This window comes from Petromyzon marinus, chromosome 80 (genome assembly GCF_048934315.1).
Source record: "Petromyzon marinus isolate PM22_M1 ecotype Great Lakes invasive population chromosome 80, UKy_Petmar_22M1.pri1.0, whole genome shotgun sequence".
In the NCBI taxonomy this organism is placed as follows: domain Eukaryota; kingdom Metazoa; phylum Chordata; class Hyperoartia; order Petromyzontiformes; family Petromyzontidae; genus Petromyzon; species Petromyzon marinus.
The window spans coordinates 10,652,733-10,679,771 of record NC_133746.1 but is presented as its reverse complement, the minus strand read 5'-3'; the positions used below and the strand labels follow the sequence as shown (position 1 = coordinate 10,679,771).

The following is a 27,039-nucleotide window of genomic DNA, read 5'->3' as shown; positions in this document are numbered from 1 at the left end:
AAAGACAAAGATCCCCACCCGTGTAGCCTGTGACAGACTGTAGGGGCAAGTGCTGTTAGCGAGTCGAGGGGGTGGGTGGCCAGCAACCACCCCCGGCCGCCGTTGTCTCCCCCCGCAGTGGGAAAACATTTACACACCGCCACACCAGGTAGGACTCATTTGAGGCTGAGTCGACCTAGGGGAGAGGCCCGGGACCGGTTCAAGTTAATCGCCGTCACCCGCGAGCGAGATTCGAACCCCAAGCGACGGTGACGTCACCGCGGCGCCCGTGCCAGGCCAGGTGCGCTTCGAGCCGATACACGACGTCATACCACCGTCCCCAGCTGAAACCTCCCCCCGGCCGCGCACGCCTCCATCCCGAGCGTGACGTCACCCAGCCATCTTCGGGCGCGATGACGTCACGCGCGCGGTGGGGCTGCGAGTGAGTGACGTCACCGGCGAGGGAGACAGCGGCCCGGGTTGTGTGCGAGGCGCGCTGCGGTGAGCGGTGGTGAGGACTCATCATCGGTGAGCGGTGGTGAGGTCTCATCGGTGAGCGGTGGTGAGGACTCAACGACAGCGGCAGTGGTTGTCACAGCGCCGGCTTTCGTAGGTGGCTATGAGATGTTGACTACCCCGCCTGGTGTACAGGAGGTCGTGGGTTTGATCCCACCCCTGACGCCTGCTGCTGCTGTAGATTTGGAGTTTTACATGTATCTCATTCATCATCATCATCACGGTGGCTAGGAGATGTTGACTACCTCGCCTGGTGTACAGGAGGTTGTGGGTTTGAGCCCACCCCTGGCGCCTGCTGCTGCTGTATATTTAGAGTTTTACATGTATCTCATTCATCATCATCATCACGGTGGCTAGGAGATGTTAACTACCTCGCCTCGTGTACAGGAGGTCGTGGGTTTAATCCTACCCCTGACGCCTGCTGCTGCTGTATATTTTGAGTTTTACATATATCTCATTCATCATCATCACGGTGGCTAGGAGATGTTGACTACCTCGCCTGGTGTACAGGAGGTCGTGGGTTTGATCCCACCCCTGACGCCTGCTGCTGCTGTATTTTTGGAGTTTTACATGTATCTCATTCATCATCAACACGGTGGCTAGGAGATGTTGACTACCTCGTCTGGTGTACAGGAGGTCGTGGGTTTGATCCCACCCCTGACGCCTGCTGCTGTATATTTAGAGTTTTACATGTATCTCATTCATCATCATCATCATCACGCTGGCTAGGAGATGTTCACTACCTCGCCTGGTGTGCAGGAGGTCATGGGTTTGATCCCACCCCTGACGCCTGCTGCTCCTGCTGTATATTTGGAGTTTTACATGTATCTCATTCATCATCATCACGGTGGCTAGGAGATGTTGACTACCTCGCCTGGTGTACAGGAGGTTGTGGGTTTGATCCCACCCCTGACGCCTGCTGCTGCTGTAGATTTGGAGTTTTACATGTATCTCATTCATCATCATCATCACGGTGGCTAGGAGATGTTCACTACCTCGCTTGGTGTACAGGAGGTTGTGGGTTTGATCCCACCTCTGACGCCTGCTGCTGCTGCTACTGTATATTTGGAGTTTTACATGTATCTCATTCATCATCATCACGGTGGCTAGGAGATGTTGACTACCTCGCCTGGTGTACAGGAGGTTGTGGGTTTGATCCCACCCCTGACGCCTGCTGCTGCTGTAGATTTGGAGTTTTACATGTATCTCATTCATCATCATCACGGTGGCTAGGAGATGTTCACTACCTCGCCTGGTGTACAGGAGGTTGTGGGTTTGATCCCACCCCTGACGCCGGCTGCTGCTGTATATTTGGAGTTTTACATGTATCTCATTCATCATCATCAAGGTGGATAGGAGATGTTAACTACCTCGCCTCGTATACAGGAGGTCGTGGGTTTGATCCCACCCCTGACGCCTGCTGCTGCTGTATATTTGGAGTTTTACATGTATGTCATTCATCATCATCACGGTGGCTAGGAGATGTTAACTACCTCGCCTGGTTTACAGGAGGTTGTGGGTTTGATCCCACCCCTGACGCCTGCTGCTGCTGTATATTTTGAGTTTTACATGTATCTCATCCATCATCATCATGGTGGCTAGGAGATGTTCACTACCTCGCCTGGTGTACAGGAGGTTGTGGGTTTGATCCCACCCCTGACGCCTGCTGCTGGTGCTGTATATTTGGAGTTTTACATGTATCTCATTCATCATCAACATCACGGTGGCTAGGAGATGTTCACTACCTCGCCTGGTGTACAGGAGGTTGTGGGTTTGATCCCACCCCTGACGCCTGTTGCTGCTGCTGTATATTTAGAGTTTTACATGTATCTCACCGTGTTCAGCGTGGATTTATCTCCGGGTCCTCCGTATTTTTTTTCCCTCCACGTTCAGAAACACGGCCACGAGGCGACGCAGTTTTTTTTGCTTGCGTTGCGATCGAAACGTCGTGATGAATTATTATTTTTTCTACCTACGTGACTTCACCGAAAGAACCAAAGAGTATGAATGGCGCAACGTTACTTAGGCTTCGGCGAGTGTGACCGTGGCCGCCTCTCGTCCTAGTCACCCATTCACCAAGAGGCCTTGGCATTGCCAAACGCGGCGGCTTTTAGGAACGTAACCCCCTACGCGGTTGGCGAGGGGATCACTGTGTCGAATGTGAAGGCGTAAAAGGAAGGAATTTCCGCGTGCCTCCCTGCGTGCCCCAGTGCTGACACGGACGGACGGACGGACGGACGGAGCGGAGATGAAGATCTTCTGCCCGATCTGCAAGTGGCTCGTGGTCAGCCTGCCCGCCCTGGACGACCACATGAAGCGGCACAGGGGGTGGACGGAGCCCGCTCTGTTCCGGTGCCCCCACTGCCCGTTCAACACGGACAAGCTGAACGTGTTCATCGGCCACCAGGCGACGCACGACGCGCGCGAGTCGCACAAGTGCGCCGAGTGCGGCAAGGTGTTCATCGACGCCGAGGTCTTCCGCGAGCACCGGGCGGCGCACGCCCGGGAGAAGCCCTACAAGTGCACGATGTGCGAGCTGGCGTTCAACCGCTCGGAGGATCTTCACGAGCACCAAAAGACGCACGCCGGCAGCAAGCCCTACCACTGCACCGTCTGCGGCACGGAGTTCACGCGGTCGGAGCACCTCCGCAACCACCAGAGGATCCACACGGGCGAGAAGCCCTACGGGTGCGCCACGTGCGGCAAGAGGTTCGCGCGGTCGGGAGCGCTCGTCATCCACAACAGGATCCACACGGGCGAGAAGCCGTACGTGTGCGCCGCGTGCGGCAAGGCGTTCACGGAGTCGGGGGCCCTGAGCGTGCACAGGAGGACCCACACGGGCGAGAGGCCCTACAGGTGCACGGTGTGCGCGAAGGCGTTCGCAGACCCGGGGACCCTCTCCACGCACAGCAGGATCCACACGGGCGAGAGGCCGTACGCGTGCGCCACGTGCGGCAAGGCGTTCGCGCGGTCCGACACGCTCGTCAATCACAAGAGGGTCCACACGGGCGAGAGGCCGTACGCGTGCGCCGTGTGCTGGAAGGCCTTCGCCGAATCGGGTGCACTGAGCGCCCACAAGAAGATCCACGCGAGGGAGAGGCCCTGCGACTGCGGCGAGGGCGGGGAGGCGTCGGCGCCGTCGGGCGGCCCCCCCGCCGCCGGAGGCGCGGACGCGGACGGAGGGAGCGTGACGAGGAGGAAGAAACGCCGGGCGCGCCCGGCCGGCGCGGGGGCGACGGCCGCCCTGCCGGAGCCGCCTGGGGGCGAGCGCGCGACTTTCCCCGGGGGGGCGACGGCGAGCCCTGATGGCGAGAGTCCGGCGGCGAGCCCTCCTCCTGCGCCCGCCGCGTCGGAGGGAGGACGCCGGGAAAAGCCGGCCAGCTTCGTCGAGACGCGCCCGGAGGTAATGAAGGCGGAGAGCGGGGGCGGAGACGCTTCCGCGTCCTCGGCGACGGTGAAGGAGGAACGGGAAGGGGACGCCGGCGGCTTCGAGGCGTGGCCGGGGGTGAAGGTGGAGCCCGGTGGCGAGGCCGTTCCGTCCCGCCCCCCCTCCCAGCCGACCGTGAAGCGGGAGCCCGAAGACGGCCACGGGAGCAGGACGGAGCCGGGGGTCAAGGTGGAACGCGGAGGTCAGGACTCCTCCGTCTCCCTGTTGAGCGTGAAGCAGGAACCGGAGGAAATCCTCGGTTGAGACTCGGCCCGAGGGGAAGGGGTAAAGTTAGAGCTCGGAGCTCAAGATTGCTCGGTCTTCCTGTCGAACGTGAAACGGGAACTGGAAGGACGAGGTCCTCGTTTGAGAACCGATGTCAAGGTCGATGCAGACGACATGGAGATGGGAGGAAGACGCCGGACAGCCGTGGACCGCCGTTGACGTGAAAGTATCGCTAAAGAATGGGGTCGAGATAAGAGGGTGGAGGGTGGATCACGTGGAGCAGAGGTCAGACCCCTTTAGATCTCTGCAGAAGCACCAGGAATGTGAGTGTGCATGTCTGTGTATGGGAAGCGGTGGTGCAGCTGGTTAGCGCTACGCTGCGCTAAGAACCCGGCGACCCGAGTTCGATTCCCGCTCACGGCCAACACCGGTGACGATTATCTGAACCGCTCCTGGGCCTCCCCTAGGTCGACGTGGCATGAAATTAGTTCCTGGTGCGATGTGTAAATTTTGCTGCTGGGGAGACAAAGGCGGCCGGGCGTGGTTCCTGGCCACCCCACCCCCTCGTGTGCCGGCCTTCATAGGTGCTGGCTAATGGCACTTGTCCCAACAGTCTGTTACGGCCTATACAGGGGATCTTTGTGTTTTTTTCGTATGTTCAACTTCTTTCGCACCATACGTAGCCAACCGTGCTAATTGGTGGTGCGATGCGTAGCGCGGCGGTTTCTTAAAAAAAATGTTTGGCCTCCGCAGCCGATGCAAACATTTCCACATGGGACTGCCCAGTCGCCCCTAGTGACAAAAACGCATTAAATTGTTTCTCTCTCGACCTCTAAACACCACACCACAAATACTAAAATTATTATTACTGGAACATTTGTCTGTCTTTTTTTAAAACAAAGATATTGGGGGGGGGGGGGTTTAAGAGGGGGTGGCTCCTTTTTAGATGTTAGGGTATGATTCTAATACCCTAACAACTTCATTTTAATGAAATGTAAGTTACAAAAAATTTAATGCATTTCTTGAACAAAATTGGACAAATATTGGAGAAATCTCTCTTATCCCAAGGTAAGATTTTTGTTGTAGGTACAGTAAATATTTATTAAGGCTGTTAAGTGATTTGGTCGTTAAGCAACTATAGGAAATGCACGTTAAAGGCTTAATCCGTTCCGACAGGATCTAAAGTTCACCCTTTTTCACCCTAAAAAACGTACTTATATAATATTTGAACGATGGATATTAATACGTAAAGATACTACCAACATCATGGAGACCTTTGCCAGTACCAAAATATGAGAATAGTTTTTCCCCTTTTTCTGGCAACAAAACAGCTGTGTTAAGATGTTAAAACACCAAACTGAAACCTTTTACAAGGAATCATGTCTGCAACACATTCCTGCGGAGGGAGCTGGTAGGAACGTTGGGTTGCTCGGTCAATGGCCAGGGTCAACGGCGGCACCACGTGGTGTATTCCGTAAATATGCCCAACTGTGAGGGCGGGCACAAGCCGGCGTGATTAGGTTAAACGTTGAGTTTCATAAGGGCACCACGGGGTGACCAGCCCCTCCCCACCCAGCCCCACCCCTCCCACCCCCCACCCAGCCCCACCCTCTCCACCCAGCCCCTCCCCACTCTCCCCTCTCCACCCAGCCCCTCCCCACCCTCCCCTCCCCACCCAGCCCCTCCCCACCCTCCCCTCTCCACCCAGCCCCACCCCTGGATGCACGACGGACAGACGGACGGACACAATAATCCCCTGTGGGCTGGTGGTGTAACCAGGAGGTTCCTACACAGTATTAACCACCATACTTGTGGTCAGAACGCAAACAAAAAACGTACTCTGATAATATATGCATTGTATTTGAAACCGATTGGTCCACACCATAGACAGCCTTTACACTCTGGTCCTTTCGGTAAAGTGACGTAGGTATAAAATAAGCAGACCACACTTTCCCACCTGATGACGGACGCTTGTGTTGCGCCCGGAACGTCGTGCTTTATTTTAATTTGATACCTACGTGACTTTACCGATTGAACCAAAGAGTGTGGATTCCTGCAGTCACGAAAGCTTCAAATCAAGAGAGACAGCTTTCTTTTGAGCCTAGCCTCAAAACGCCTTGTGGCGTCCTCTGGCCTAACATCGTTTTGAGACGAGGCTCAAAAGAAAGCCGTCTCTGGTGTGGACCGATCGGTTTCAAGGACAATGCATTTGTTATCAGCGTACATTTTTTTGTTTGCATTCTGACCACAAGCATTGTGGTTAATGCAGTTACATGATGCCTCGTAATAGGTTTCAGTTTTTTTTTTACATCTTAACACAGCTGTTTTGTTGCCAGAAAAAAAGGGGAAAAACTATTCTCGTACTACCAACAGTATTAACACATGTTAAAAGAAATGTGGTTAATGCGTTAATGAATATTTACTGTACCCACGACAGTCCGTCGTTAACAGGGGAATGGTCGGTAAGCGAACACATTGAGCTCTATTGAGGCACTACACTATACACTACTATACACTACACTACTATACACTACACTATACACTACACATTGAGCTCTATGGAGGCACTACACTACACTGTACACTACTATACACTACACTACTATACACTACACACTACACTACTATACACTACACTACACACTACACATTGAGCTCTATGGAGGCACTACACTACACATTAAGCTCGATAGAGGCACTACACTATACACTGCACTATACACTACAATACACTACGCTACTATACACTACACATTGAGCTCTATTGAGGCACTACACCACACTATACACTCCACTATACACTACACATTGAGCTCTATGGAGGTCTGTCGTTAAGCGATAAGTCGTTAATGGAAGGCGCTCGTTAAGAGGGGTTCTACACTACACTACTATACACTATACACCACTACTACACTACTATACACTACACTACTATACACTACACTACTATACACTACACTACTATACACTACACTACTATACACTACACTATGCACTACACTATACACTACACTGTACACTACACTATACACTACAGTATACACTACACACTACACTATATACTACACTGCTACACACTACACTACTATACACTACACTACTATACACTACACTATACACTACACTACTATACACGATACACGTTGTGCTCTGTGAAGGCCCGTCGTGAAGCGATTAGTCGTTAACGGGGGGGGCGCTCATCATAATCATCGTCGTCACCATCCCTGCGAACTACCCGGAGTGCCACTGCGGACTCCCGTTGGACCCGGGAACCGCACTCTGTGAACCACTGCTCTCAGTGATACCCCTTAGACCAGCGGTCCCCAACCTTTTTGGCACTAGGGACCGGTTTCGTGGAAGACAATTTTTTCACGGACCAGGGGGTGGGGGGGGGGGGGGGAGTTCTTCATTGGGTCTTTCCCCCTTTTCAAAGAAGCTTTCCAGCGACGTTTGTTTGTTACTCATTGTGGCTACTAGGGGTTAGAGCTTGTGGGCTTTATACCAACACTGTGACTGAGACAAGTGCGCGGTGCGGGAAAGAGGCACGGACGGAAGTGGTGAATAGAATAATGGGCGCGGGTCACGCGCATGGACTCGCCGCTCGCCTCCTGCTGTGCGGCCCGGTTCCTAACAGGCCACGGACCGGTACCGGTCCGTGGTCCCGGTGGTTGGGGACCCCTGGCCTAGAAGATTCCTGAGAATACATACGAAAGAATGACTCTGGCTCTTGTGTTTGTCACCAAGGTAAGGTCTTCGTTTCACGGCAAGGGTCCACACCTTCGTGCCCGCTCTGTCTCTCCCGCAACGCCCCGAACTCTGCCTCCTGCTCCCGCTTTTAACCTCTTCCTGACTCCTCACCTCGTCGCACTCCGTCTCCACCAATCATTATCTTTTACCGTCACCTGGACTAACCATCCCACCTGATGCTCACCCAACCTTTCCACTCATCCACCAACTCACCCACTCACTCACCCACTCGCCCCCTCTTTTAACCACTTCCTGGCTGCGCACTCCATCTCCACCAATCATCTCTTGCCCTCACCTGGCCTACCCGTCCCACCTGATGCTCACTCACCCAACCCATCCACTCACCCACCCACTCACCCACCCACTCCCTCTTTTAACCTCTTCCTGACTCCGCACCTCATCGCACTCCGTCTCCACCAATCATAATCTTTTACCGTCACCTGGACAAACCGTCCCACCTGATGCTCACTCACCCACCCACTCATCCACCCACCGACTCACCCACCTACTCACCCGCTCCCTATTTTAACCTCTTCCTGGCTCCACACCTCGTCGCACTCCGTCTCTGCCAATCATCCTCCCTTGCCCTCACCTGGCCTTACCGTCCCACCTGATGCTCACTCACCCACCCACTCAGCCACCCATTCACTCACCCACCCACCTACTCACCCACTCCCTCTTTTAACCTCTTCCTGGCTCCGCACCTCGCTGCACTCCGTCTCCACCAATCCTCCCTTACCTAGCCTAACCGTCCCACCTAACCCTCACCCACCCACTCACCCACCAACTCACCCATTCGCTCACCCACTCACCCACTCGCCCCCTCTTTTGACCTCTTCCTGGCTGCGCACTCCATCTCCACCAATCATCACCTCTTGCCCTCACCTGGCCTAACTGTCCCACCTGACGCTCCCCCAGCCATGCAGCTCTTTTCCCTTTTGAAAGTTCCGGCCAATCTGCTTGGCTCGCCGTGCCCTAACCAATCGGAGCGTGGAGTGTTTGCTCTCCATCCTTCTTGATTACTCTGTCCCAGGGATACACATACACACGTGGTTGTGAATTTAGACTCAAGACCTGCTGTCACGCTTGACAATTTAGTCTTCGAATAAAACAATGGCATGTCGAACGAACACGTAGGAAATTGCACGTACGGCTCGGTCAGATGTTGACTTATAATACGTGCAGTAGGAACCCTTCCCATATCTGTCCCTCTGTGTAATAAGCTAAGTTTTTTGGTTTGTTACATATATCGTTGGATGCACATAAGCCTACTGAGAGTGGTGATTTTTTTGCGTCAATGGTCTAAATAGTGCAAGTAAATTCTGGACCGTTTTTTTTTGACATTCAGTTTGGTGTGTGTGTGTGAAAAGGCATTCACAAATCCTGGGACGAAATGGTGACGTTTTCGAGATGTTAGCTGCCTCGCCGGGTACACAGAAGGTCGTGGGTTTGATCCCGACCCTGACGCCTGCTGCTGCTGTAGATTTGGAGCCAGTCGTGTGGATTTATTTCTCCGGGATCCTCCGGTTTTTCCCCTCTACATTCAGAATCGACATCACTGCGCGTTTAGGGGCCGTCCATAAATGACGTCACGCACCTGGGGGGGGGGGTCAGACATTTGTGACAATGTGTGACGAGAGGGGGGGGGTTGATAATTGTGACGTCACATCAAAATGCACAACTTTAAATAAATATATAATTTGGATTTAAAGCTTTCGTGACTGCAGGGATTCATATTCTTGGTTCTTTCGGTAAAGTCACCACGTAGAAGGGAAACAAAAAAAAATATATAAAATATTTTATTTATAATATTTATAATAAAAATATTTTATTGTTTCCCTTATACGTGACTTTACCGAAATATAGAATTGTTATAACAACACTCCTACAACATCAGAGTGCAGCGCCACATTAAATACGCACTACAATGACAATAGTTTAAAGCGATTAGAAGCACGTTTTATTTTCAAAATGTAAATATGGTTTTTGGGGGGGGGCAGAGCTTTGTGACGTCATATTTGAGGGGGGGGGTCTGACTTTTTGTGACGCCGTGTGACGAGGGGGGTTAAAAATAGTCCAAAATCGCGTGACGTCATTTATGGACGGCCCCTTAGAGAGTATGTGGCTGCATCTCAAAATTTCCACATGGATGATGAAGATGATGATATCAGCCATCTCGTTGAGCTGCTAACGTTTGTGATAACCCCAGGGTCACTTCTGAAAGGGAGCTACTACACAGCAGCCCAGTGGGGGCCCGACATTTTTTTTATTTCATTAGACCTCCTTTGCCAGTACCAAAATATAATAATAGGGTTTTTCCCCGTTTTTCTGGCAACAAAACTGAGACCTTTTTACGAGGATTCATGTCTGCATTAACCACAATACCTGCAGTCAAAATGCAAACAAAAAACATACTATGATAATATATGCATTGTCCTTGACACTGATTGGTCTACACCAAGGGTTGGCTTTCTTTTGAGCACCAATTGGGTCGAGGCTCAAAAGAAAGCCGTCCCTTGGTGTAGACCAATCAGTTTCAAGGACAATGCATATATTATCATAGCATGTTGTTTGCATTTTGACTGCAGGTATTGTGGTTAATGCAGACATGAATCCTCGTAAAAAGGATTCAGTTTTTTGGCCAGAAAAAAGGGGAAAACCCCTATTATTAATTTTTAATTTCATTAAAAAAATTCTGTCTACGTGACTTTACCGAAAGAACCAAGAATATAAAGTCAGTCAAATCAAGATGAAGGGCATCTCGAGCACCCGCCCCAGGGGGTGCATGCACCCCAGGTTAAGAACCACTGGCTCTTACGTCAACCCAATACATCACACAGGGAGAGTGTGTTGAACGAGAAATCGGATGAATACGTTCTCATGTCGAATACAACTTGTGCTGTGGAACGTATAGAACAGTGGTTCTTAACCTGGGTTCGATCGAACCCCATGGGTTCGGTGAGTCGATCTCAGGGGTTCGGCAGAGCCCCCGCCACGGAGGTCCGGACACACTTGAATTATTGTGTAAATTTGTGATGACACACACGGCCCGCTTGGCCATCACTGGCTGCAGATGATCATGCTACACTGCTTGGCCAATCAGCGCTGCGGGGAATTTAGTGCGTACTCAGTAGTCAACGTGTGACTGTTGTTGTCGTACGTCGTGTGATTTCTTTAATATTTTATCCATACTAACTATGTCGGGCAAAAGAAGAAAGTGGTCGGACGAATATGTACAACATGGATTCTCATGTATCACGGAACGTGATGGGAGTGAGCGTCCTATCTGCATGATTTGCAACGCCAAGTTGAGCAACTCTAGTCTTGCACCGGCAAAACTAAAGGAACACTTCTTGAAGCTGCATGGAGACGGGGAATACAAGAACACAACACTTGCTGAATTCAGGGTGAAGAGAGCCAGATTCGATGAAAGGGCCACTCTGCCTGCTCTTGGATTTGTACCTGTTAACAAACCGATCCTGACAGCATCGTACGAAGTTGCTTACCTGATCGCAAAGCAGGGCAAGCCACACACCATTGGTGAAACACTTGTGAAACCAGCTGCATTAAAGATGGCGAATCTGATACTCGGAACAGCGGCCGAAGGTAAATTATCCCAAATTCCCCTTTCAAATGACACCGTCAGTGACAGAATAGAAGACATGAGTAAAGACATCTTGGCTCAAGTAGTCGCGGATCTGATTTCAAGCCCGGCAAAATTCAGCCTTCACCTCGACGAAACCACAGACGTTTCTGATCTAAGCTAGCTTGCTGTTTTTGTACGCTATGTGAAAGACGACATGATAAAAGAAGAGTTTTTATTTTGTAAGCCTCTTACAACAACAACGAAGGCAGCCGATGTGAAGAAGCTTGTGGATGACTTCTTCAGAGACAACAATCTTTCATGGGATATGGTTTCTGCAGTTTGTACGGACGGAGCTCCAGTCATGCTGGGAAGAAAGTCTGGTTTTGGTGCGCTAGTAAAGGCCGATGCACCACACATCATTGTGACGCATTGTATTCTGCACAGGCATGCGTTGGCAACAAAAACCTTACCTCCAAAAATGACAGAAGTATTAAAAACTGTGGTGGAATGTGTGAACTATGTGCGAAAAAGTGCTCTGAGGCACCGCATCTTCAGTGAGCTGTGTAAAGAAATGGGCTCTGAATTTGAGGTACTTCTGCTCCATTCTAATATTCGGTGGTTATCCCGGGGACAGGTGCTGAATCGTGTTTTTGCCATGCGTGTGGAATTAGCCCTGTTTTTGCAAGAGCACCAACACTGCCATGCAGATTGCTTCAAAAATCCTGAGTTCATTCTCATTTTAGCGTACATGGCTGATATATTCGCAGCTCTCAATCATCTCAATCAGCAGATGCAGGGTGGTGGAGTCAATATCATGGAAGCGGAAGAACACCTGAAGGCTTTTCAAAAAAAGCTACCGTTATGGAAACGACGAACAGAGAACAATAACTTCGCAAACTTCCCGCTTCTGGACGACTGTGCAAGTAAGATCGAAGATGTGTCTGGAATCGGAGATATTTATGTATCCACGGAACTGAAGCAAACAATTGGCACGCACTTAGATGAGCTTGCAAAGTCTCTCGACGGATATTTCCCTACAAGAGAGTCATATCCAGCATGGGTGAGACAGCCGTTCACGTTTGCTGTTGAAACAGCAGATGTCAATGATGAATTCCTCGACGAAATCATTGAAATTCAGCAGAGCCAGGTTCAACAGCAACTCTTCAGAACAACAACGCTCTCAACGTTTTGGTGTCGACAAATGAACAAGTATCCAGTTATTGCTAAGAAAGCCCTGTTTTTTTATACCATTTGTTACAACATATCTTTGTGAGCAATCCTTTTCGAGGATGCTGGACATAAAAACGAAAAAAAGGAACAGACTTTGCTGTGAAAATGACATGAGAGTGGCACTTGCCAAGGTGAAGCCACGCATATCTGAACTGATCTCTCAAAGGCAACAGCAGAAGTCACATTGATTTCCAGGTATGTAATTTGTTGTGAGTTTATGCATTGTGTTAGTTTTATTCTTTGAACAAGGTAATGTTCATGCACGGCTCATTTTGTGTACCAGTAAAAAACATATCTATGTCTTGAATTTGAAAAAAAATCACATTTTATTTTTCACTAAAGAGGGGTTCGGTGAATGCGCATATGAAACTGGTGGGGTTCGGTACCTCCAACAAGGTTAAGAACCACTGGTATAGAATAATAAAACAACATTAACGGTGCGTACACTATTGGACACGTGTACAGAAGTGTACGGGAATTAAAAAAGAAAATAGTGTGGCTGAACCGCGTGGTGACCTGGGGCTCGCGATGGGCCGCTTGGGAGACGAGACCGAGACAACACAGAGCAGACGAGATGGAGATAGAGACGGAGATAGAGACGTAGACAACACAGACGAGATAGAAATAGAGACGGAGACGAGATGGAGATGAGACAGAGGCGAGATAAAGACAAGACAGAGACAAGATAGAGACAGAAACAAGATAGCGACGGAGACAAGACAGACGAGACGGATGATGAGGCAGAGACAAGACAGAGACAAGACAGACACGAGACAGACACAAGACAGAGACAAGACAGACACGAGACGGAGACAAGACAGATGAGACGAATGATGAGATGGAGACAGACACGAGAGACAAGACACACGAGACAGACACTAGACAGAGACAAGACAGAGACAAGACAGACACGAGACGGAGACAAGACAGACGAGACGGATGATGAGATGGAGACAGACACGAGACAGAGACAAGACACACGAGACAGATACTAGACAGACAAGACAGACACGAGACAGACACTAGACAGATACAAGACAGACACGAGACGGAGACAAGACAGACGAGACGGAAGATGAGTTGGAGACAGACACGAGACAGAGACAAGACACACGAGACAGACACTATACAGAGACAAGACAGACGAGACAGACACGAGACAGACACTAGACAGAAACAAGACAGAAACAAGACAGACACGAGACAGATACGAGACAGACGAGACGGATGTTGAGATGGAGACAGAGACGAGACAGAGACTAGACGGATGATGAGATGGAGATGGAGACAGAGACGAGACAGAGACAAGACAGACACGAGACAGACACAAGACGAGACAGCTCCGCGTGCCTTCTTCCATGGCGGCGGCGGCAGCAGCAGCAGTGACGTCACCGCGAGCAGTGACGTGGCTACGCCGTGCAGCAGGAATCCCGCGAGCCACAGAGGAGGAGCGCAACTGGGCGGGGCTCTGGGTGCCGCGATAGCGACACTCGCGCGGTGGTGGTTGGGTGGGGGAAGGTTTTTGTTGTCCAGGTACTGAAATGAAAAAAAAACCCAAAAAAATTTCACACTAAGGCTTTCGAGACCGATATTATTTATAATAAAGGGGGGGGGGGGTTGTCTTGATTTGAAGCTTTGGTGACTGCGGGAATCCATACTCCTTTGGTTCTCTCGGTAAAGTCACGTTGGTATGTGAGTGGATGAGTGAGTGGTTGGGTGAATGAGTGGTAGGGTGAGTGGGTGGGTGAATGGTTGAGTGAGTGGTTGGGTGGGTGAGTGGCTGGGTCAGTGGTTGGGTGATTGACTGGTTGAGTGAGTGGTGAGGTGATTGAGTGGGTGGGTGAGTGGTTGGGTGAGTGGATGGGTGAGTGGTTGAGTGGTTGGGTGGGTGAGTGGCTGGGTCAGTGGTTGTGTGATTGAGTGAGTGGTTGGGTGGGTGAGTGGCTGGGTCAGTGGTTGGGTGATTGAGTGGTTGAGTGAGTGTTTAGGTGATTGAGTGGATGGGTGAGTGGTTGAGTGGTTGGGTGGGTGAGTGGCTGGGTCAGTGGTTGGGTGATTGAGTGAGTGGTTAGGTGATTGAGTGGATGGGTGAGTGGTTGAGTGGTTGGGTGGGTGAGTGGCTGGGTCAGTGGTTGGGTGATTGAGTGGTTGAGTGAGTGGTTAGGTGATTGAGTGGATGGGTGAGTGGTTGAGTGGTTGGGTGGGTGAGTGGCTGGGTCAGTGGTTGTGTGATGGAGTGGTTGAGTGAGTGGTTGGGTGGGTGAGTGGGTCACGTTGGTACGTGACATTACCGAAAGAACCACAGAGTAAAGGTTTCGGGGTTGCAATTGTTGTGGATTTACTTCTCCAACACACCGGTGGGCCGAAGTAGTAACTGATTGATGTTTTGCTTACGCGACAGGCTTAGTAATTGGCTGTGTCGGGCGGTGGAGGGGTTACGACACATTTTTACTCGCGATCTAACCCGTACGCGGAATGCGCGCCGTTATAACGTGGAATGCGCACCGCTATCACGCGAAATATGCACTTATAATGGTATGATGCAGTAAGCGGAATGATACAGTAACACGGAATGATAAGTAACGTGGAGTGATACAGTAACACCCACTCACAAACCACCCACTCGCCCACCTACTCATTCACCCAACCACTCACTCAACCACTCACCCACCCACTCATTCACCCAACCACTCACTCAACCACTCAATCACACAAACACTGGCCCAGCCACTCACCCACCCAACCACTCACTCAACCACTCACCCATCCACTCACCCAACCACTCATTCATCCATCCACTCAACCACTCACCCACCCACTCATTCATCCAACCACTCACTCGACCACTCACCCAACCACTCATTCACCCAACCACTCACTCAACCACTCAATCACCAAACCACTGACCCACCCACGCACCCACTCAACCACTCACCCATCCACTCACCCAACCACTCGTTCACCCAAACACTCACTCATCCACTCACCCAGCCACTCACTCAACCACTCACCCACCCACTCAATCACCTAACCACTCACTCAACCACTCAATCACCCAACCACTGATCCAGCTACTCACCCACCCAACCACTCACTCAACCACTCAATCACACAACCACTGACCCAGCCACTCACCCAACCAACCACTCAATCAACCACTCACCCATCCACTCACCCAACCACTCATTCATCCATCCACTCAACTACTCACCCACCCACTCATTCACCCAACCACTCACTCAACCACTCACCCAACCACTCATTCACCAAACCACTGACCCAGCCACTCACCCACCCAACCACTCAACCACTCACCCACCCACTCACCCACCCACTCGTTCACCCAAACACTCGTTCACCCAAACACTCACTCATCCACTCACCCAACCACTCACCCGGCCACTCACCCACCTAACCACTCACTCAACCACTCAATCACACAACCACTGACCCAGCCACTCACCTACCCGACCACTCACTCAACCACTCACCCATCCACTCACCCAACCACTCATTCATCCATCCACTCAACCACTCACCCACCCACTCATTCACCCAACCACTCACTCAACCAGTCACCCACCCACTCATTCACCCAACCACTCACTCGACCACTCACCCAACCACTCATTCACCCAACCACTCACTCAACCACTCAATCACCAAATCACTGACCCAGCCATTCACCCACCCAACCACTCAACCGCTCACCCACCCACTCACCCAACCACTCGTTCACCAAAACACTCACTCATCCACTCACCCAATCACTCACTCAACCACTCACCCACCCAACCACTGACCCAGCCACTCACCCACCCAACCACTCACTCGACCATTCACCCAACCACTCATTCACCCAACCACTCACTCAACCACTGACCCAGCCACTCACCCACCCAACCACTCACTCAACTATTCACCCACCCACTCACCCAACCATTCATTGACCCAACCACTCACTCATCCACTCACCCACCCACTCACCAAACCACTCATTCACCCAACCACTCATCCACTCACCCAACCACTCACTCAACCACTCACCCGCCCACTCACTCAACCACTCAATCACACAACCACTGACCCAGCCACTCATTCACCCAACCACTCACTTAACCACTCATCCATCCACTCACCCAACCACTCATTCACCAAACCACTCACCCATCCACTCACCCAACCACTCATTCACCAAACCACTCACTCATCCACTCACCCAACCACTCACCCAACCACTCACCCAACCACCCACTCACCCAATCACTCACCCAACTACCCACTCACCCAACCAACTACTCATCCAACCACTCACCCACTCACCCAACCACTCACCCAACCACCCGCTCACCCAACCACTCACCCAACCACCCACTCACCCAACCACTCACCCAACCACCCACTCACCCAACCATTCACCCAACCATTCACCCAACCATTCACCCAACCACCCACTCACCCAACCACTCACCCAACCACCCACTCACCCAACCACCCACTCACCCAACCACTCACCCAACCACCCACTCACCAAACCACTCACCCACTCACCAAACCACTCACCCAACCACCCACTCACCCAACCACTCACCCAACTACCCACTCACCCAACCACTCACCCAACCAACCACTCATCCAACCACTCACCCACTCACCCAACCACCCACTCACCCAACCACTCATCCAACCACCCACTCACCAAACCACTCACCCACTCATCCAACCACTCACCAAACCACCCACTTATCAAACCACTTACCCTACCAATCACTCAACCACCCACTCACCCTACCAATCACTCACCCAACCACCCACTCACCCAATCGCTCTCCCACGTGCCCATCCGTGACGTCACACCCCATCCCCAGTCGCCGCCACGGTGACATGACGTCACTTGGGCGCCGCCGGAGTGTGTGGACGTCACGCACAAGCTGGCTGGAGCGACGTCACCGGCGAGACGAGAACCGTGTCCTGGACGACCTGCCCACTAGGTCGACTCGGCCTCAAATGTGTGACGTGGTGCATCCTTGGTGTGTTTCGTAGTCGTTAAACATCGCCACTAGGGGGGGGGGGAGATACAAAGGCGGCCGGGACGCACCACACCACGCCCCCCCCCTCTGTGCCGCGTGCCACAGTGCCGGGGGCACTTGCCCCGACATTCTGGTGAGGCTATACCGCGTGGCGTGTGGGTGGGACACCTTTGTCTTTGTGCGAGTTGGGGAGCGGTGGCGCAGTGGTTAGCGCAACGCTGCCGCCCTACGGACACTTCGGCCTGCTAGAGGCTACACGAGGGACCTTTGTGTATAGCTGCTGCTACTGCTGCTCGCTACTACTAACAGCACTTGCCCCTACAGCCTGCTAGAGGCTACACGGGGGACCTTTGTGTATAACTGCTGCTACTCGCTACTACTAACAGCACTTGCCCCTGCAGCCTGCTAGAGGCTACACAGGTGACCTTTGTGTATAGCTGCTGCTATTCGCTACTACTAACAGCACTTGCCCCTACAGCCTGCTAGAGGCTACACGGGGGACCTTTGTGTATAGCTGCTGCTGCTGCTGCTACTCGCTACTACTAACAGCACTTGCCCCTGCAGCCTGCTAGAGGCTACACGGGTGACTTTTGTCTGTGTAGGTGCTGCTGCTACTCACTACTACTAACAGCACTTGCCCCTGCAGCCTGCTAGAGGCTACACGGGTGACCTTTGTCTGTGTATAGGTGCTGCTACTCGCTACTACTAAAGCACCTGCCCCTACAGCCTGCTAGAGGCTACACGGGTGACCTTTGCCTGTGTGTAGGTGCTGCTACTACTCGCTACTAACAGCACTTGCCCCTACAGCCTGCTAGAGGCTACACGGGGGATCTTTGTCTGTGTGTAGGTGCTGCTACTCGCTACTACTAACAGCACTTGCCCCTACAGCCTGCTAGAGGCTACACGGGTGACCTTTGTGTATAGCTGCTACTCGCTACTACTAACAGCACTTGCCCCTGCAGCCTGCTAGAGGCTACACGGGGGACCATTGTGTATAGGTGCTGCTGCTACTCGCTACTACTAACAGCACTTGCCCCTACACCCTGCTAGAGGCTACACGGGTGACCTTTGCCTGTGTATAGTTGCTGCTACTCGCTACTACTAACAGCACTTGCCTCTACAGCCTGCTAGAGGCTACACGGGGGACCTTTGTGTATAGGTGCTGCTACTCGCTACTACTAACAGCACTTGCCCCTACAGCCTGCTAGAGGCTACACGGGTGACATTTGTCTGTGTATAGGTGCTGCTACTCACTACTACTAACAGCACTTGCCCCTACAGCCTGCTAGAGGCTACACGGGGGACCTTTGTGTATAGGTGCTGCTGCTACTCGCTACTACTAACAGCACTTGCCCCTACAGCCTGCTAGAGGCTACACGGGTGACCTTTGCCTGTGTATAGTTGCTGCTACTCGCTACTACTAACAGCACTTGCCCCTACAGCCTGCTAGAGGCTACACGGGGGACCTTTGTGTATAGGTGCTGCTACTCGCTACTACTAACAGCACTTGCCCCTACAGCCTGCTAGAGGCTACACGGGTGACATTTGTCTGTGTATAGGTGCTGCTACTCGCTACTACTAACAGCACTTGCCCCTACAGCCTGCTAGAGGCTACACGGGGGACCTTTGTGTATAGGTGCTGCTGCTACTCGCTACTACTAACAGCACTTGCCCCTGCAGCCTGCTAGAGGCTACACGGGTGACTTTTGTCTGTGTATAGGTGCTGCTGCTATTCGCTACTACTAACAGCACTTGCCCCTACAGCTTTCTAGAGGCTACACGGGTGACCTTTGTGTATAGCTGCTGCTACTCGCTACTACTGCTCGCTACTACACTACTATACACTACACTCTACACTACACTACTATACACTACACACATGCTACACTACTATACACTATACTGCTATACACTACACTATACACTACACACTACACTACTATACACTACACTATACGCTACTATACACTACATTACTATACACAACTATACACTACACTACTATACACTACACTCAACACTACACTACTATACACTACACTATAGAGTACACTGCTATATACTACACTACTGTACACTACACTACTGTACACTACACTTCTATACACTGCACTATTATACACTACGCCACTATACACTACATTACTATACACTACACACTACACTATACACTTTCCTACTATATACTACACTATACACTACATTATACACTACACTACTATACACTACACTATTCACTACACTATACACTACACTACTATACACTACATTATACAGTACACTATACACTACACTATACACTACACTACTATACACTACACTACTATACACTACATTGTACACAATACTACTATACACTACACTACTATACACTACATTATACAGTACACTATACACTACACTATACACTACACATATGGGCTCTATGGAAAGACGCTGCAAGCGTCTGCCCTCTCTGTGTCCCAGCACGCAACACGCATGCGTCAACATCATTCCCGTGAATTCCCTTCCTCCGCCTCGCTCTCTCTGTTGGCACCACCCCCCCCCCGCCCCCGCCCAGCACCGAGAGACGCGAAGAATGAACGACGGCGAAGTGACGAGGATCCGCTGCCCGGTGTGCGACTGGGTGGTGGTCAGCCCGCCGGCGCTGGAGGACCACATGAAGCGCCACCGGGGCCGCACCGAGCCCCTGATGTACCAGTGCCCGCACTGCCCGTACCGGACGGACAAGCCGTTCACTCTGATGAGCCACCAGCGAACGCACGGCGGCGAGAGGCGCTACAAGTGCCGCGTGTGCGGGGACGAGTTCGCCGAGCCGGAGGACTTCCGCGCGCACCAGCGGGTCCACGTGGAGGAGAGGCCACACCGATGCCCCGTGTGCAAGAAGGCCTTCGCCCAGCCGGACGCTCTCCGGTCGCACCAGAGGGTGCACGCGGGCGAGAAGCCGTACAGGTGCGACGTATGCGGCATGGACTTCACCCGCGTCGACCACTTCCGCAGCCACCAGATAATCCACACGGACGAGAGGCCCTACCGGTGCACGGCGTGCGGGAAGAACTTCACGCGGTCGGACTACCTGCGCAGCCACCGCAGGACCCACACGGGCGAGAAGCCCTTCCGCTGCGCCACCTGCGGCAAGGCCTTCGCCCACCCGGGCACCCTCTCGACGCACACGAGGATCCACACGGGCGAGAAGCCGTACAGGTGCGACGTGTGCGGCAAGGCGTTCACGAACCCCGGGGGCTTTTACATCCACAAGCGGATCCACACGGGCGAGAGGCCGTACGCGTGCGCCGTCTGCGGCAAGGCGTTCGTGTGCGCGGGGGCCCTGAACACCCACCGGATGGTGCACACGGGCGAGAAGCCCTACAAGTGCGACGCGTGCGACATGGCCTTCCAGCGGTCGGGGGCCCTGAGCACGCACCGGAGGACGCACACGGGCGAGAGGCCGTACGCGTGCGGCGCGTGCGGCAGGGCGTTCGCGGACCCCAGGGCCCTTCGCGCGCACGGCAGGGTTCACACGGGCGAGAGGCCCTACGGGTGCACAGTGTGCAGGAGGACGTTCACGCAGCGACGGGCCCTCGCGGTCCACCGGAGGACGCACACGGGCGAGAGGCCGCACGCGTGCGGCGCGTGCGGCCGTTCGTTCGCGCAACGGAGATCCCTCGTCGTGCACCAGAAGGTCCACGGCGCGACGGCCGCGGGGAAGGGGCCCCGCGGCGAGGGCGGCGGGGAGGCGTCGGCGCCGTCGGGCGGCCCCCCCGCCGCCGGAGGCGCGGACGCGGACGGAGGGAGCGTGACGAGGAGGTTGAAACGCCGGGCGCGCCCGGCCGGCGCAGGGGCGACGGCCGCCCTGCCGGAGCCGCCTGGGGGCGAGCGCGCGACTTTCCCCGGGGGGGCGACGGCGAGCCCTGACGGCGAGAGTCCGGCGGCGAGCCCTCCTCCTGCGCCCGCCGCGTCGGAGGGAGGACGCCGGGAAAAGCCGGCCAGCTTCGTCGAGACGCGCCCGGAGGTAATGAAGGCGGAGAGCGGGGGCGGAGACGCTTCCGCGTCCTCGGCGACGGTGAAGGAGGAACGGGAAGGGGACGCCGGCGGCTTCGAGGCGTGGCCGGGGGTGAAGGTGGAGCCCGGTGGCGAGGCCGTTCCGTCCCGCCCCCCCTCCCAGCCGACCGTGAAGCGGGAACCCGAAGACGGCCACGGGAGCCGGACGGAGCCGGGGGTCAAGGTGGAACACGGAGGTCAGGACTCCTCCGTCTCCCTGTTGAGAGTGAAGCAGGAACCGGAGGAAATCCTCAGTTGAGACTCGGCCCGAAGGAATGGGGTGGAGTTAGAACGTGGAGATGAAGATTCCTCTCCCTGCCAGCCGATCGTTAAGCGGGAGCCCCAATGATGGCCCTAATAAGCAGCTACATTTGGAGGCTTGCCCCCACTTTTCTCTCCGCCTGATGAAGACCGCTTGTGTTGTTTTTTTGTTTTCCGTTTACGTGACTTTACCGAAAGAAGCAAGAATATGAACATCGCATTCATCCCCCTTCTATTTAAGAACAAAACGGGAGGGAGGATTTCTGCACAACTCTGTGGCTGTCCGAATGATGATGCTGAGCTGGAATTACCGGCGAAATGTCGCGGTTGCTCGAATTGTAAATGTTGTAGCTGATTTACTCTCCCAAAACACAAAACCGGTGGAGTGGTGTAACTTGTATACACTGCACTATACACGACACTATAATTGTAAATGTTGTAGTGGATGTATTCCTCAACACACAACCGGTGGAGTTCTGTAACTAGTATACTGCACGATACACAACACTATACTTGTAAATGTTGTAGCAGATGTAATCTTGAACACACTGGTGGAGTTCTGTTACTAGCATACTACACTATACACTACACTATGATTGTAAATGTTGTAGTGGATGTATTCTCCAACACACAACCGGTTTAGTGCTGTACTAGTATAGTACACTATACACTACACTATTTGTAAATGTTGTCGTGGGTTTACTCTCCCAACACACAACCGGCGTAGCGCTGTAACTGGTAAGGAATTGGCCACGTTTTGTCTACGTGACACAAACCCCCTTACTAATTGGTTGTGTCGGGGGGTGGTGGGTGGTTTAACTCTCCAACACACACACACCCACGCGCTGTTGTTTTTTCCCCCGATGTTCGAACATAGATATTCGTGCACGCGTTATTTATTAAACAATGGTAAAACACGAAGGCCCGCGGAGTGAGTCTGTCGCTTTGCCAGCGAGCGGTGGGTTATTGACACTGGTAGCAGCGGTGTCAAACACGCCAACCCTGCAAACCGCGCCAACCGTGCCAACCGCGCCAAACGCGCCAACGAATGATGTTATTGGGTCTGTCTCCTTAACACAGGGGTGGGGAACGTCCGGCCCGCGGGCCGTATGAGGCCCGCAAAATCATTTGGTCTCTGGCCCTGCCAAGGCAACCACAGGCGGGACTCGAAATTCGATAAATCTAGGAGCAAACCTGGAAAAGCAGTTGCGAGTAGCAGCAACATCGTCAATACCAGCTAACATCACCAATATCAGCTAACATCATCAATACCAGCTAACATCGTCAATACCAGCTAACATCATCAATACCAGCTAACATCACCAATACCAGCTAACATCACCAATACCAGCTAACATCATCAATACCAGCTAACATCGTCAATACCAGCTAACATCCTCAATACCAGCTAACATCATCAATACCAGCTAACATCATCAATACCAGCTAGCATCACCAATACCAGCTAACATCATCAATACCAGCTAGCATCACCAATACCTGCTAACATCGTCAGCTAGCATCGTCAACACCAGCTAACATCACCAATACAGATCACCAATACCAACTAACATTACCAATACCAGCTAATATCAATACCAGGTAACATCGTCAATACCAGCTAACATCATCAATACCAGCTAACATCACCAATACCAGCTAACATCAATACCAGCTAACATCACCAATACCAGCTAACATCGTCAATACCAGCTAACATCACCAATACCAGCTAACATCAATACCAGCTAACATCAGCAATACCAGCTAACATCACCAATACCAGCTAACATCATCAATACCAGCTAACATCAATACCAGCTAACATCACCAATACCAGCTAAGATCACCAATACCAGCTAACATCACCAATACCAGCTCAGATCACCAATACCAGCTAACATCATCAATACCAGCTAACATCATCAATACCAGCTAGCATCACCAATACCAGCTAACATCATCAATACCAGCTGACATCAATACCAGCTAACATCACAAATACCAGCTAACATCACCAATACCAGCTAACATCACCAATACCTGCTAACATCATCAATACCAGCTAACATTAATACCAGCTAACATCACCAATACCAGCTAACATCGCCAATACCAGCTAAGATCACCAATACCAGCTAACATCATCAATACCAGCTAACATCATCAACACCAGCTAACATCATTAACACCAGCTAACATCAATGCTCCTCCCACCGAGCTTAAAAAGACGCTGCGAATCTTAGCAGCGTTCATTGAAGTGCTGTCGTCCCGACAGTTCTGTTCCTTCACCTGAAGAAGGCCACTTGTGTTGTGGCCGAAACGTCGTAATTTTTGTTTTATTTTTTATCAACGTGACTTTACCGAATAGAACCAAAGAGTAAAGTCCCGACTGCCTTTTGTGTCTCTCCTCGAGAGAAACATGTTGACTACCTCACCCGGTACGCAGGAGGTCGTGGGTTCGAACCCGGACCCTGACGATGCCTGCTGCTACTGCATATTTAGAGTCTGCGTCTCTCTCTCGCATTATCATCACGGTAGCTAGGAGATGTTAACCACCTCGCCTGGTGTGCAGGAGGTCGTGGGTTCTATCCCAGACCCTGACGCCTGCTGTACATTTGGAGTCTGCGTCCCTTTCTCATCATCATCATCACGGTGGCTAGGAGATGTTGACTACCTCGCCTGGTGTGCAGGAGGTCTTGGGTTCGAACCCGACCCTGATATCTTCTGCTGCTGCTGTAGATTTGGAGTCTGCGTCTCTCTCCGTGGTGGTCACTGCGTCAATTTGTCTCCGGATTTTCTCCTCCACATTCAGAATCAAAATCACCACGCGTTTAGAGTCTTTGGCTGCTGCTATAAATGTCCACGTGATGGTGATGATGATGGTGATGATGGTGGTGGTAGTGGTGATGATGATGATGGTGGTGGTGATGATGGTGATGATGATGGTGGTGATGATGGTGGTGGTGATGATGATGATGGTGGTGGTGCTGATGATGATGGTGATGATGACGGTGATGATGATGGTGGTTATGATGGTGATGATGGTGATGATGGTGGTGATGATGATGGTGATGATGGTGGTGATGATGATGGTGGTGATGGTGATGATGGTGGTGATGATGGTGGTGGTGATGATGATGGTGATGATGATGGTGGTGGTGATGGTGATGATGGTGGTGGTGATGATGGTGATGATGATGGTGGTGGTGGTGATGATGGTGGTGGTGATGGTGGTGATGATGATGATGGTGGTGATGATGGTGGTGGTGATGATGATGGTGATGATGATGGTGATGGTGGTGGTGATGATGATGATGGTGGTGATGATGGTGATGATGGTGGTGATGATGGTGATGATGGTGGTGATGGTGGTGATGATGGTGGTGGTGGTGGTGATGATGGTGGTGATGGTGGTGGTGATGATGATGGTGGTGGTGATGATGATGGTGATGATGGTGGTGGTGGTGATGATGATGGTGATGATGGTGGTGATGATGGCGATGATGGTGGTGATGATGGTGATGATGGTGGTGGTGGTGATGATGGTGGTGATGATGAAGATGATGGTGATGATGATGGTGATGATGATGGTGGTGATGATGATGGTGATGATGATGATGATGGTGGTGATGATGATGGTGGTGATGATGATGGTGGTGATGGTGGTGATGGTGATGATGGTGGTGATGATGATGGTGGTGGTGATGATGGTGATGATGGTGGTGATGATGGTGGTGATGATGGTGATGATGGTGGTGATGATGATGGTGATGCTGGTGATGATGGTGGTGATGATGATGATGGTGATGATGGTGGCGATGGTGATGATGATGGTGATGATGGTGGTGGTGATGATGATGGTGGTGGTGATGATGGTGATGATGGTGGTGATGATGGTGGTGATGATGGTGGTGATGGTGATGATGGTGGTGATGATGATGGTGGTGATGGTGATGATGGTGATGATGGTGGTGATGATGATGATGATGGTGGTGATGATGATGGTGGTGATGGTGGTGATGGTGGTGATGATGGTGGTGGTGATGATAGTGATGATGATGGTGGTGATGATGGTGATGATGGTGGTGATGATGATGGTGATGATGGTGGTGATGATGGTGATGATGGTGGTGATGGTGATGATGGTGGTGATGATGGTGGTGATGGTGATGATGATGGTGATGATGGTGGTGATGATGATGGTGATGATGGTGATGATGATGATATCAGCCACTCGGTTTGCGCTGCTAATATTTGTAATGGCCCAGGGTCGCTTCTGAACAAGGCCGTAATAATAATAAATATTGGGGGGACACCCCCCCCCACCCACCCAATATTAAAATATGCTCAAAATGTCCCCCCAAATATATTGCTATTAAAACGAATTGCTATGCTATGTAAATAAAAACAACAATATGCTAAACCTTGCCCACACTATATGGGACTTGTCTTCATATAAATCAATGCGTAGATTTCTGTTTGTCCGATTGTGGTCATGGTTGTACTTTATTAATCCCTAATCTCTGCCATTACATATACAATGAAACAAGTGAAGGTAAAAAAAATATTTTTTTTTAAACAGAGCAATTTTGTAATACAATACCACTATTAGACATTATTGTAAAAAATAAATATAAAGTCCATCCCACGTGTTAGTGAATTTGGTTTCCCCCAATGTTAACTCCATGGCTACGGTCTTACTTCTGAACAAGAGCTCCTATACGACAGCTCAGTGGGGGCCTTACACCTGGTAACAATACAAAATAATAGTTTAATTTAAAAAATGTATTACAGCCATCGGTGGACATTCCACGTTCCTATGGCGGGTTGTAACACTTTTCCAACAATGGATTTAAAATGGATTATTGTCATGATGACGTAGCGGTTGTTGTGGACGTGACGTCACGTAACCATTTTGTCAGTTAAAGGGCATCGGTGCGACTCGTCGCAACGTCACTCGCTCGCGGACGCGAGGCGCGGCGTCATAACGCTGT

General features: G+C 51.7%; 1 protein-coding gene across 1 annotated transcript; it reads left to right on the top strand.

Annotated features, from left to right (window-relative positions):
* Positions 1 to 5: 5 nt before the first annotated feature.
* On the top strand, positions 6 to 22,959 carry LOC116958651 (uncharacterized). The gene is made up of 3 exons (XM_076057293.1): positions 6 to 280; positions 2,706 to 4,183; positions 20,301 to 22,959. The coding sequence occupies exons 2-3, from the start codon at positions 2,744 to 2,746 to the stop codon at positions 22,038 to 22,040; spliced, it is 3,180 nt and encodes a 1,059-aa protein (XP_075913408.1). The 5' UTR covers positions 6 to 280; positions 2,706 to 2,743; the 3' UTR covers positions 22,041 to 22,959.
* The last annotated feature ends 4,080 nt before the right edge of the window (positions 22,960 to 27,039 follow it).

Coding starts and splice junctions, on each gene's coding strand:
- LOC116958651 (XM_076057293.1), top strand. CDS start 2,744: ATGAAGATCTTCTGCCCGATCTGCAAGTGGCTCGTGGTCAGCCTGCCC. Junction 4,184..20,300: donor AACCGGAGGAAATCCTCGGT/TGAGACTCGGCC, acceptor GCCCCCGCCCAG/CACCGAGAGACGCGAAGAAT.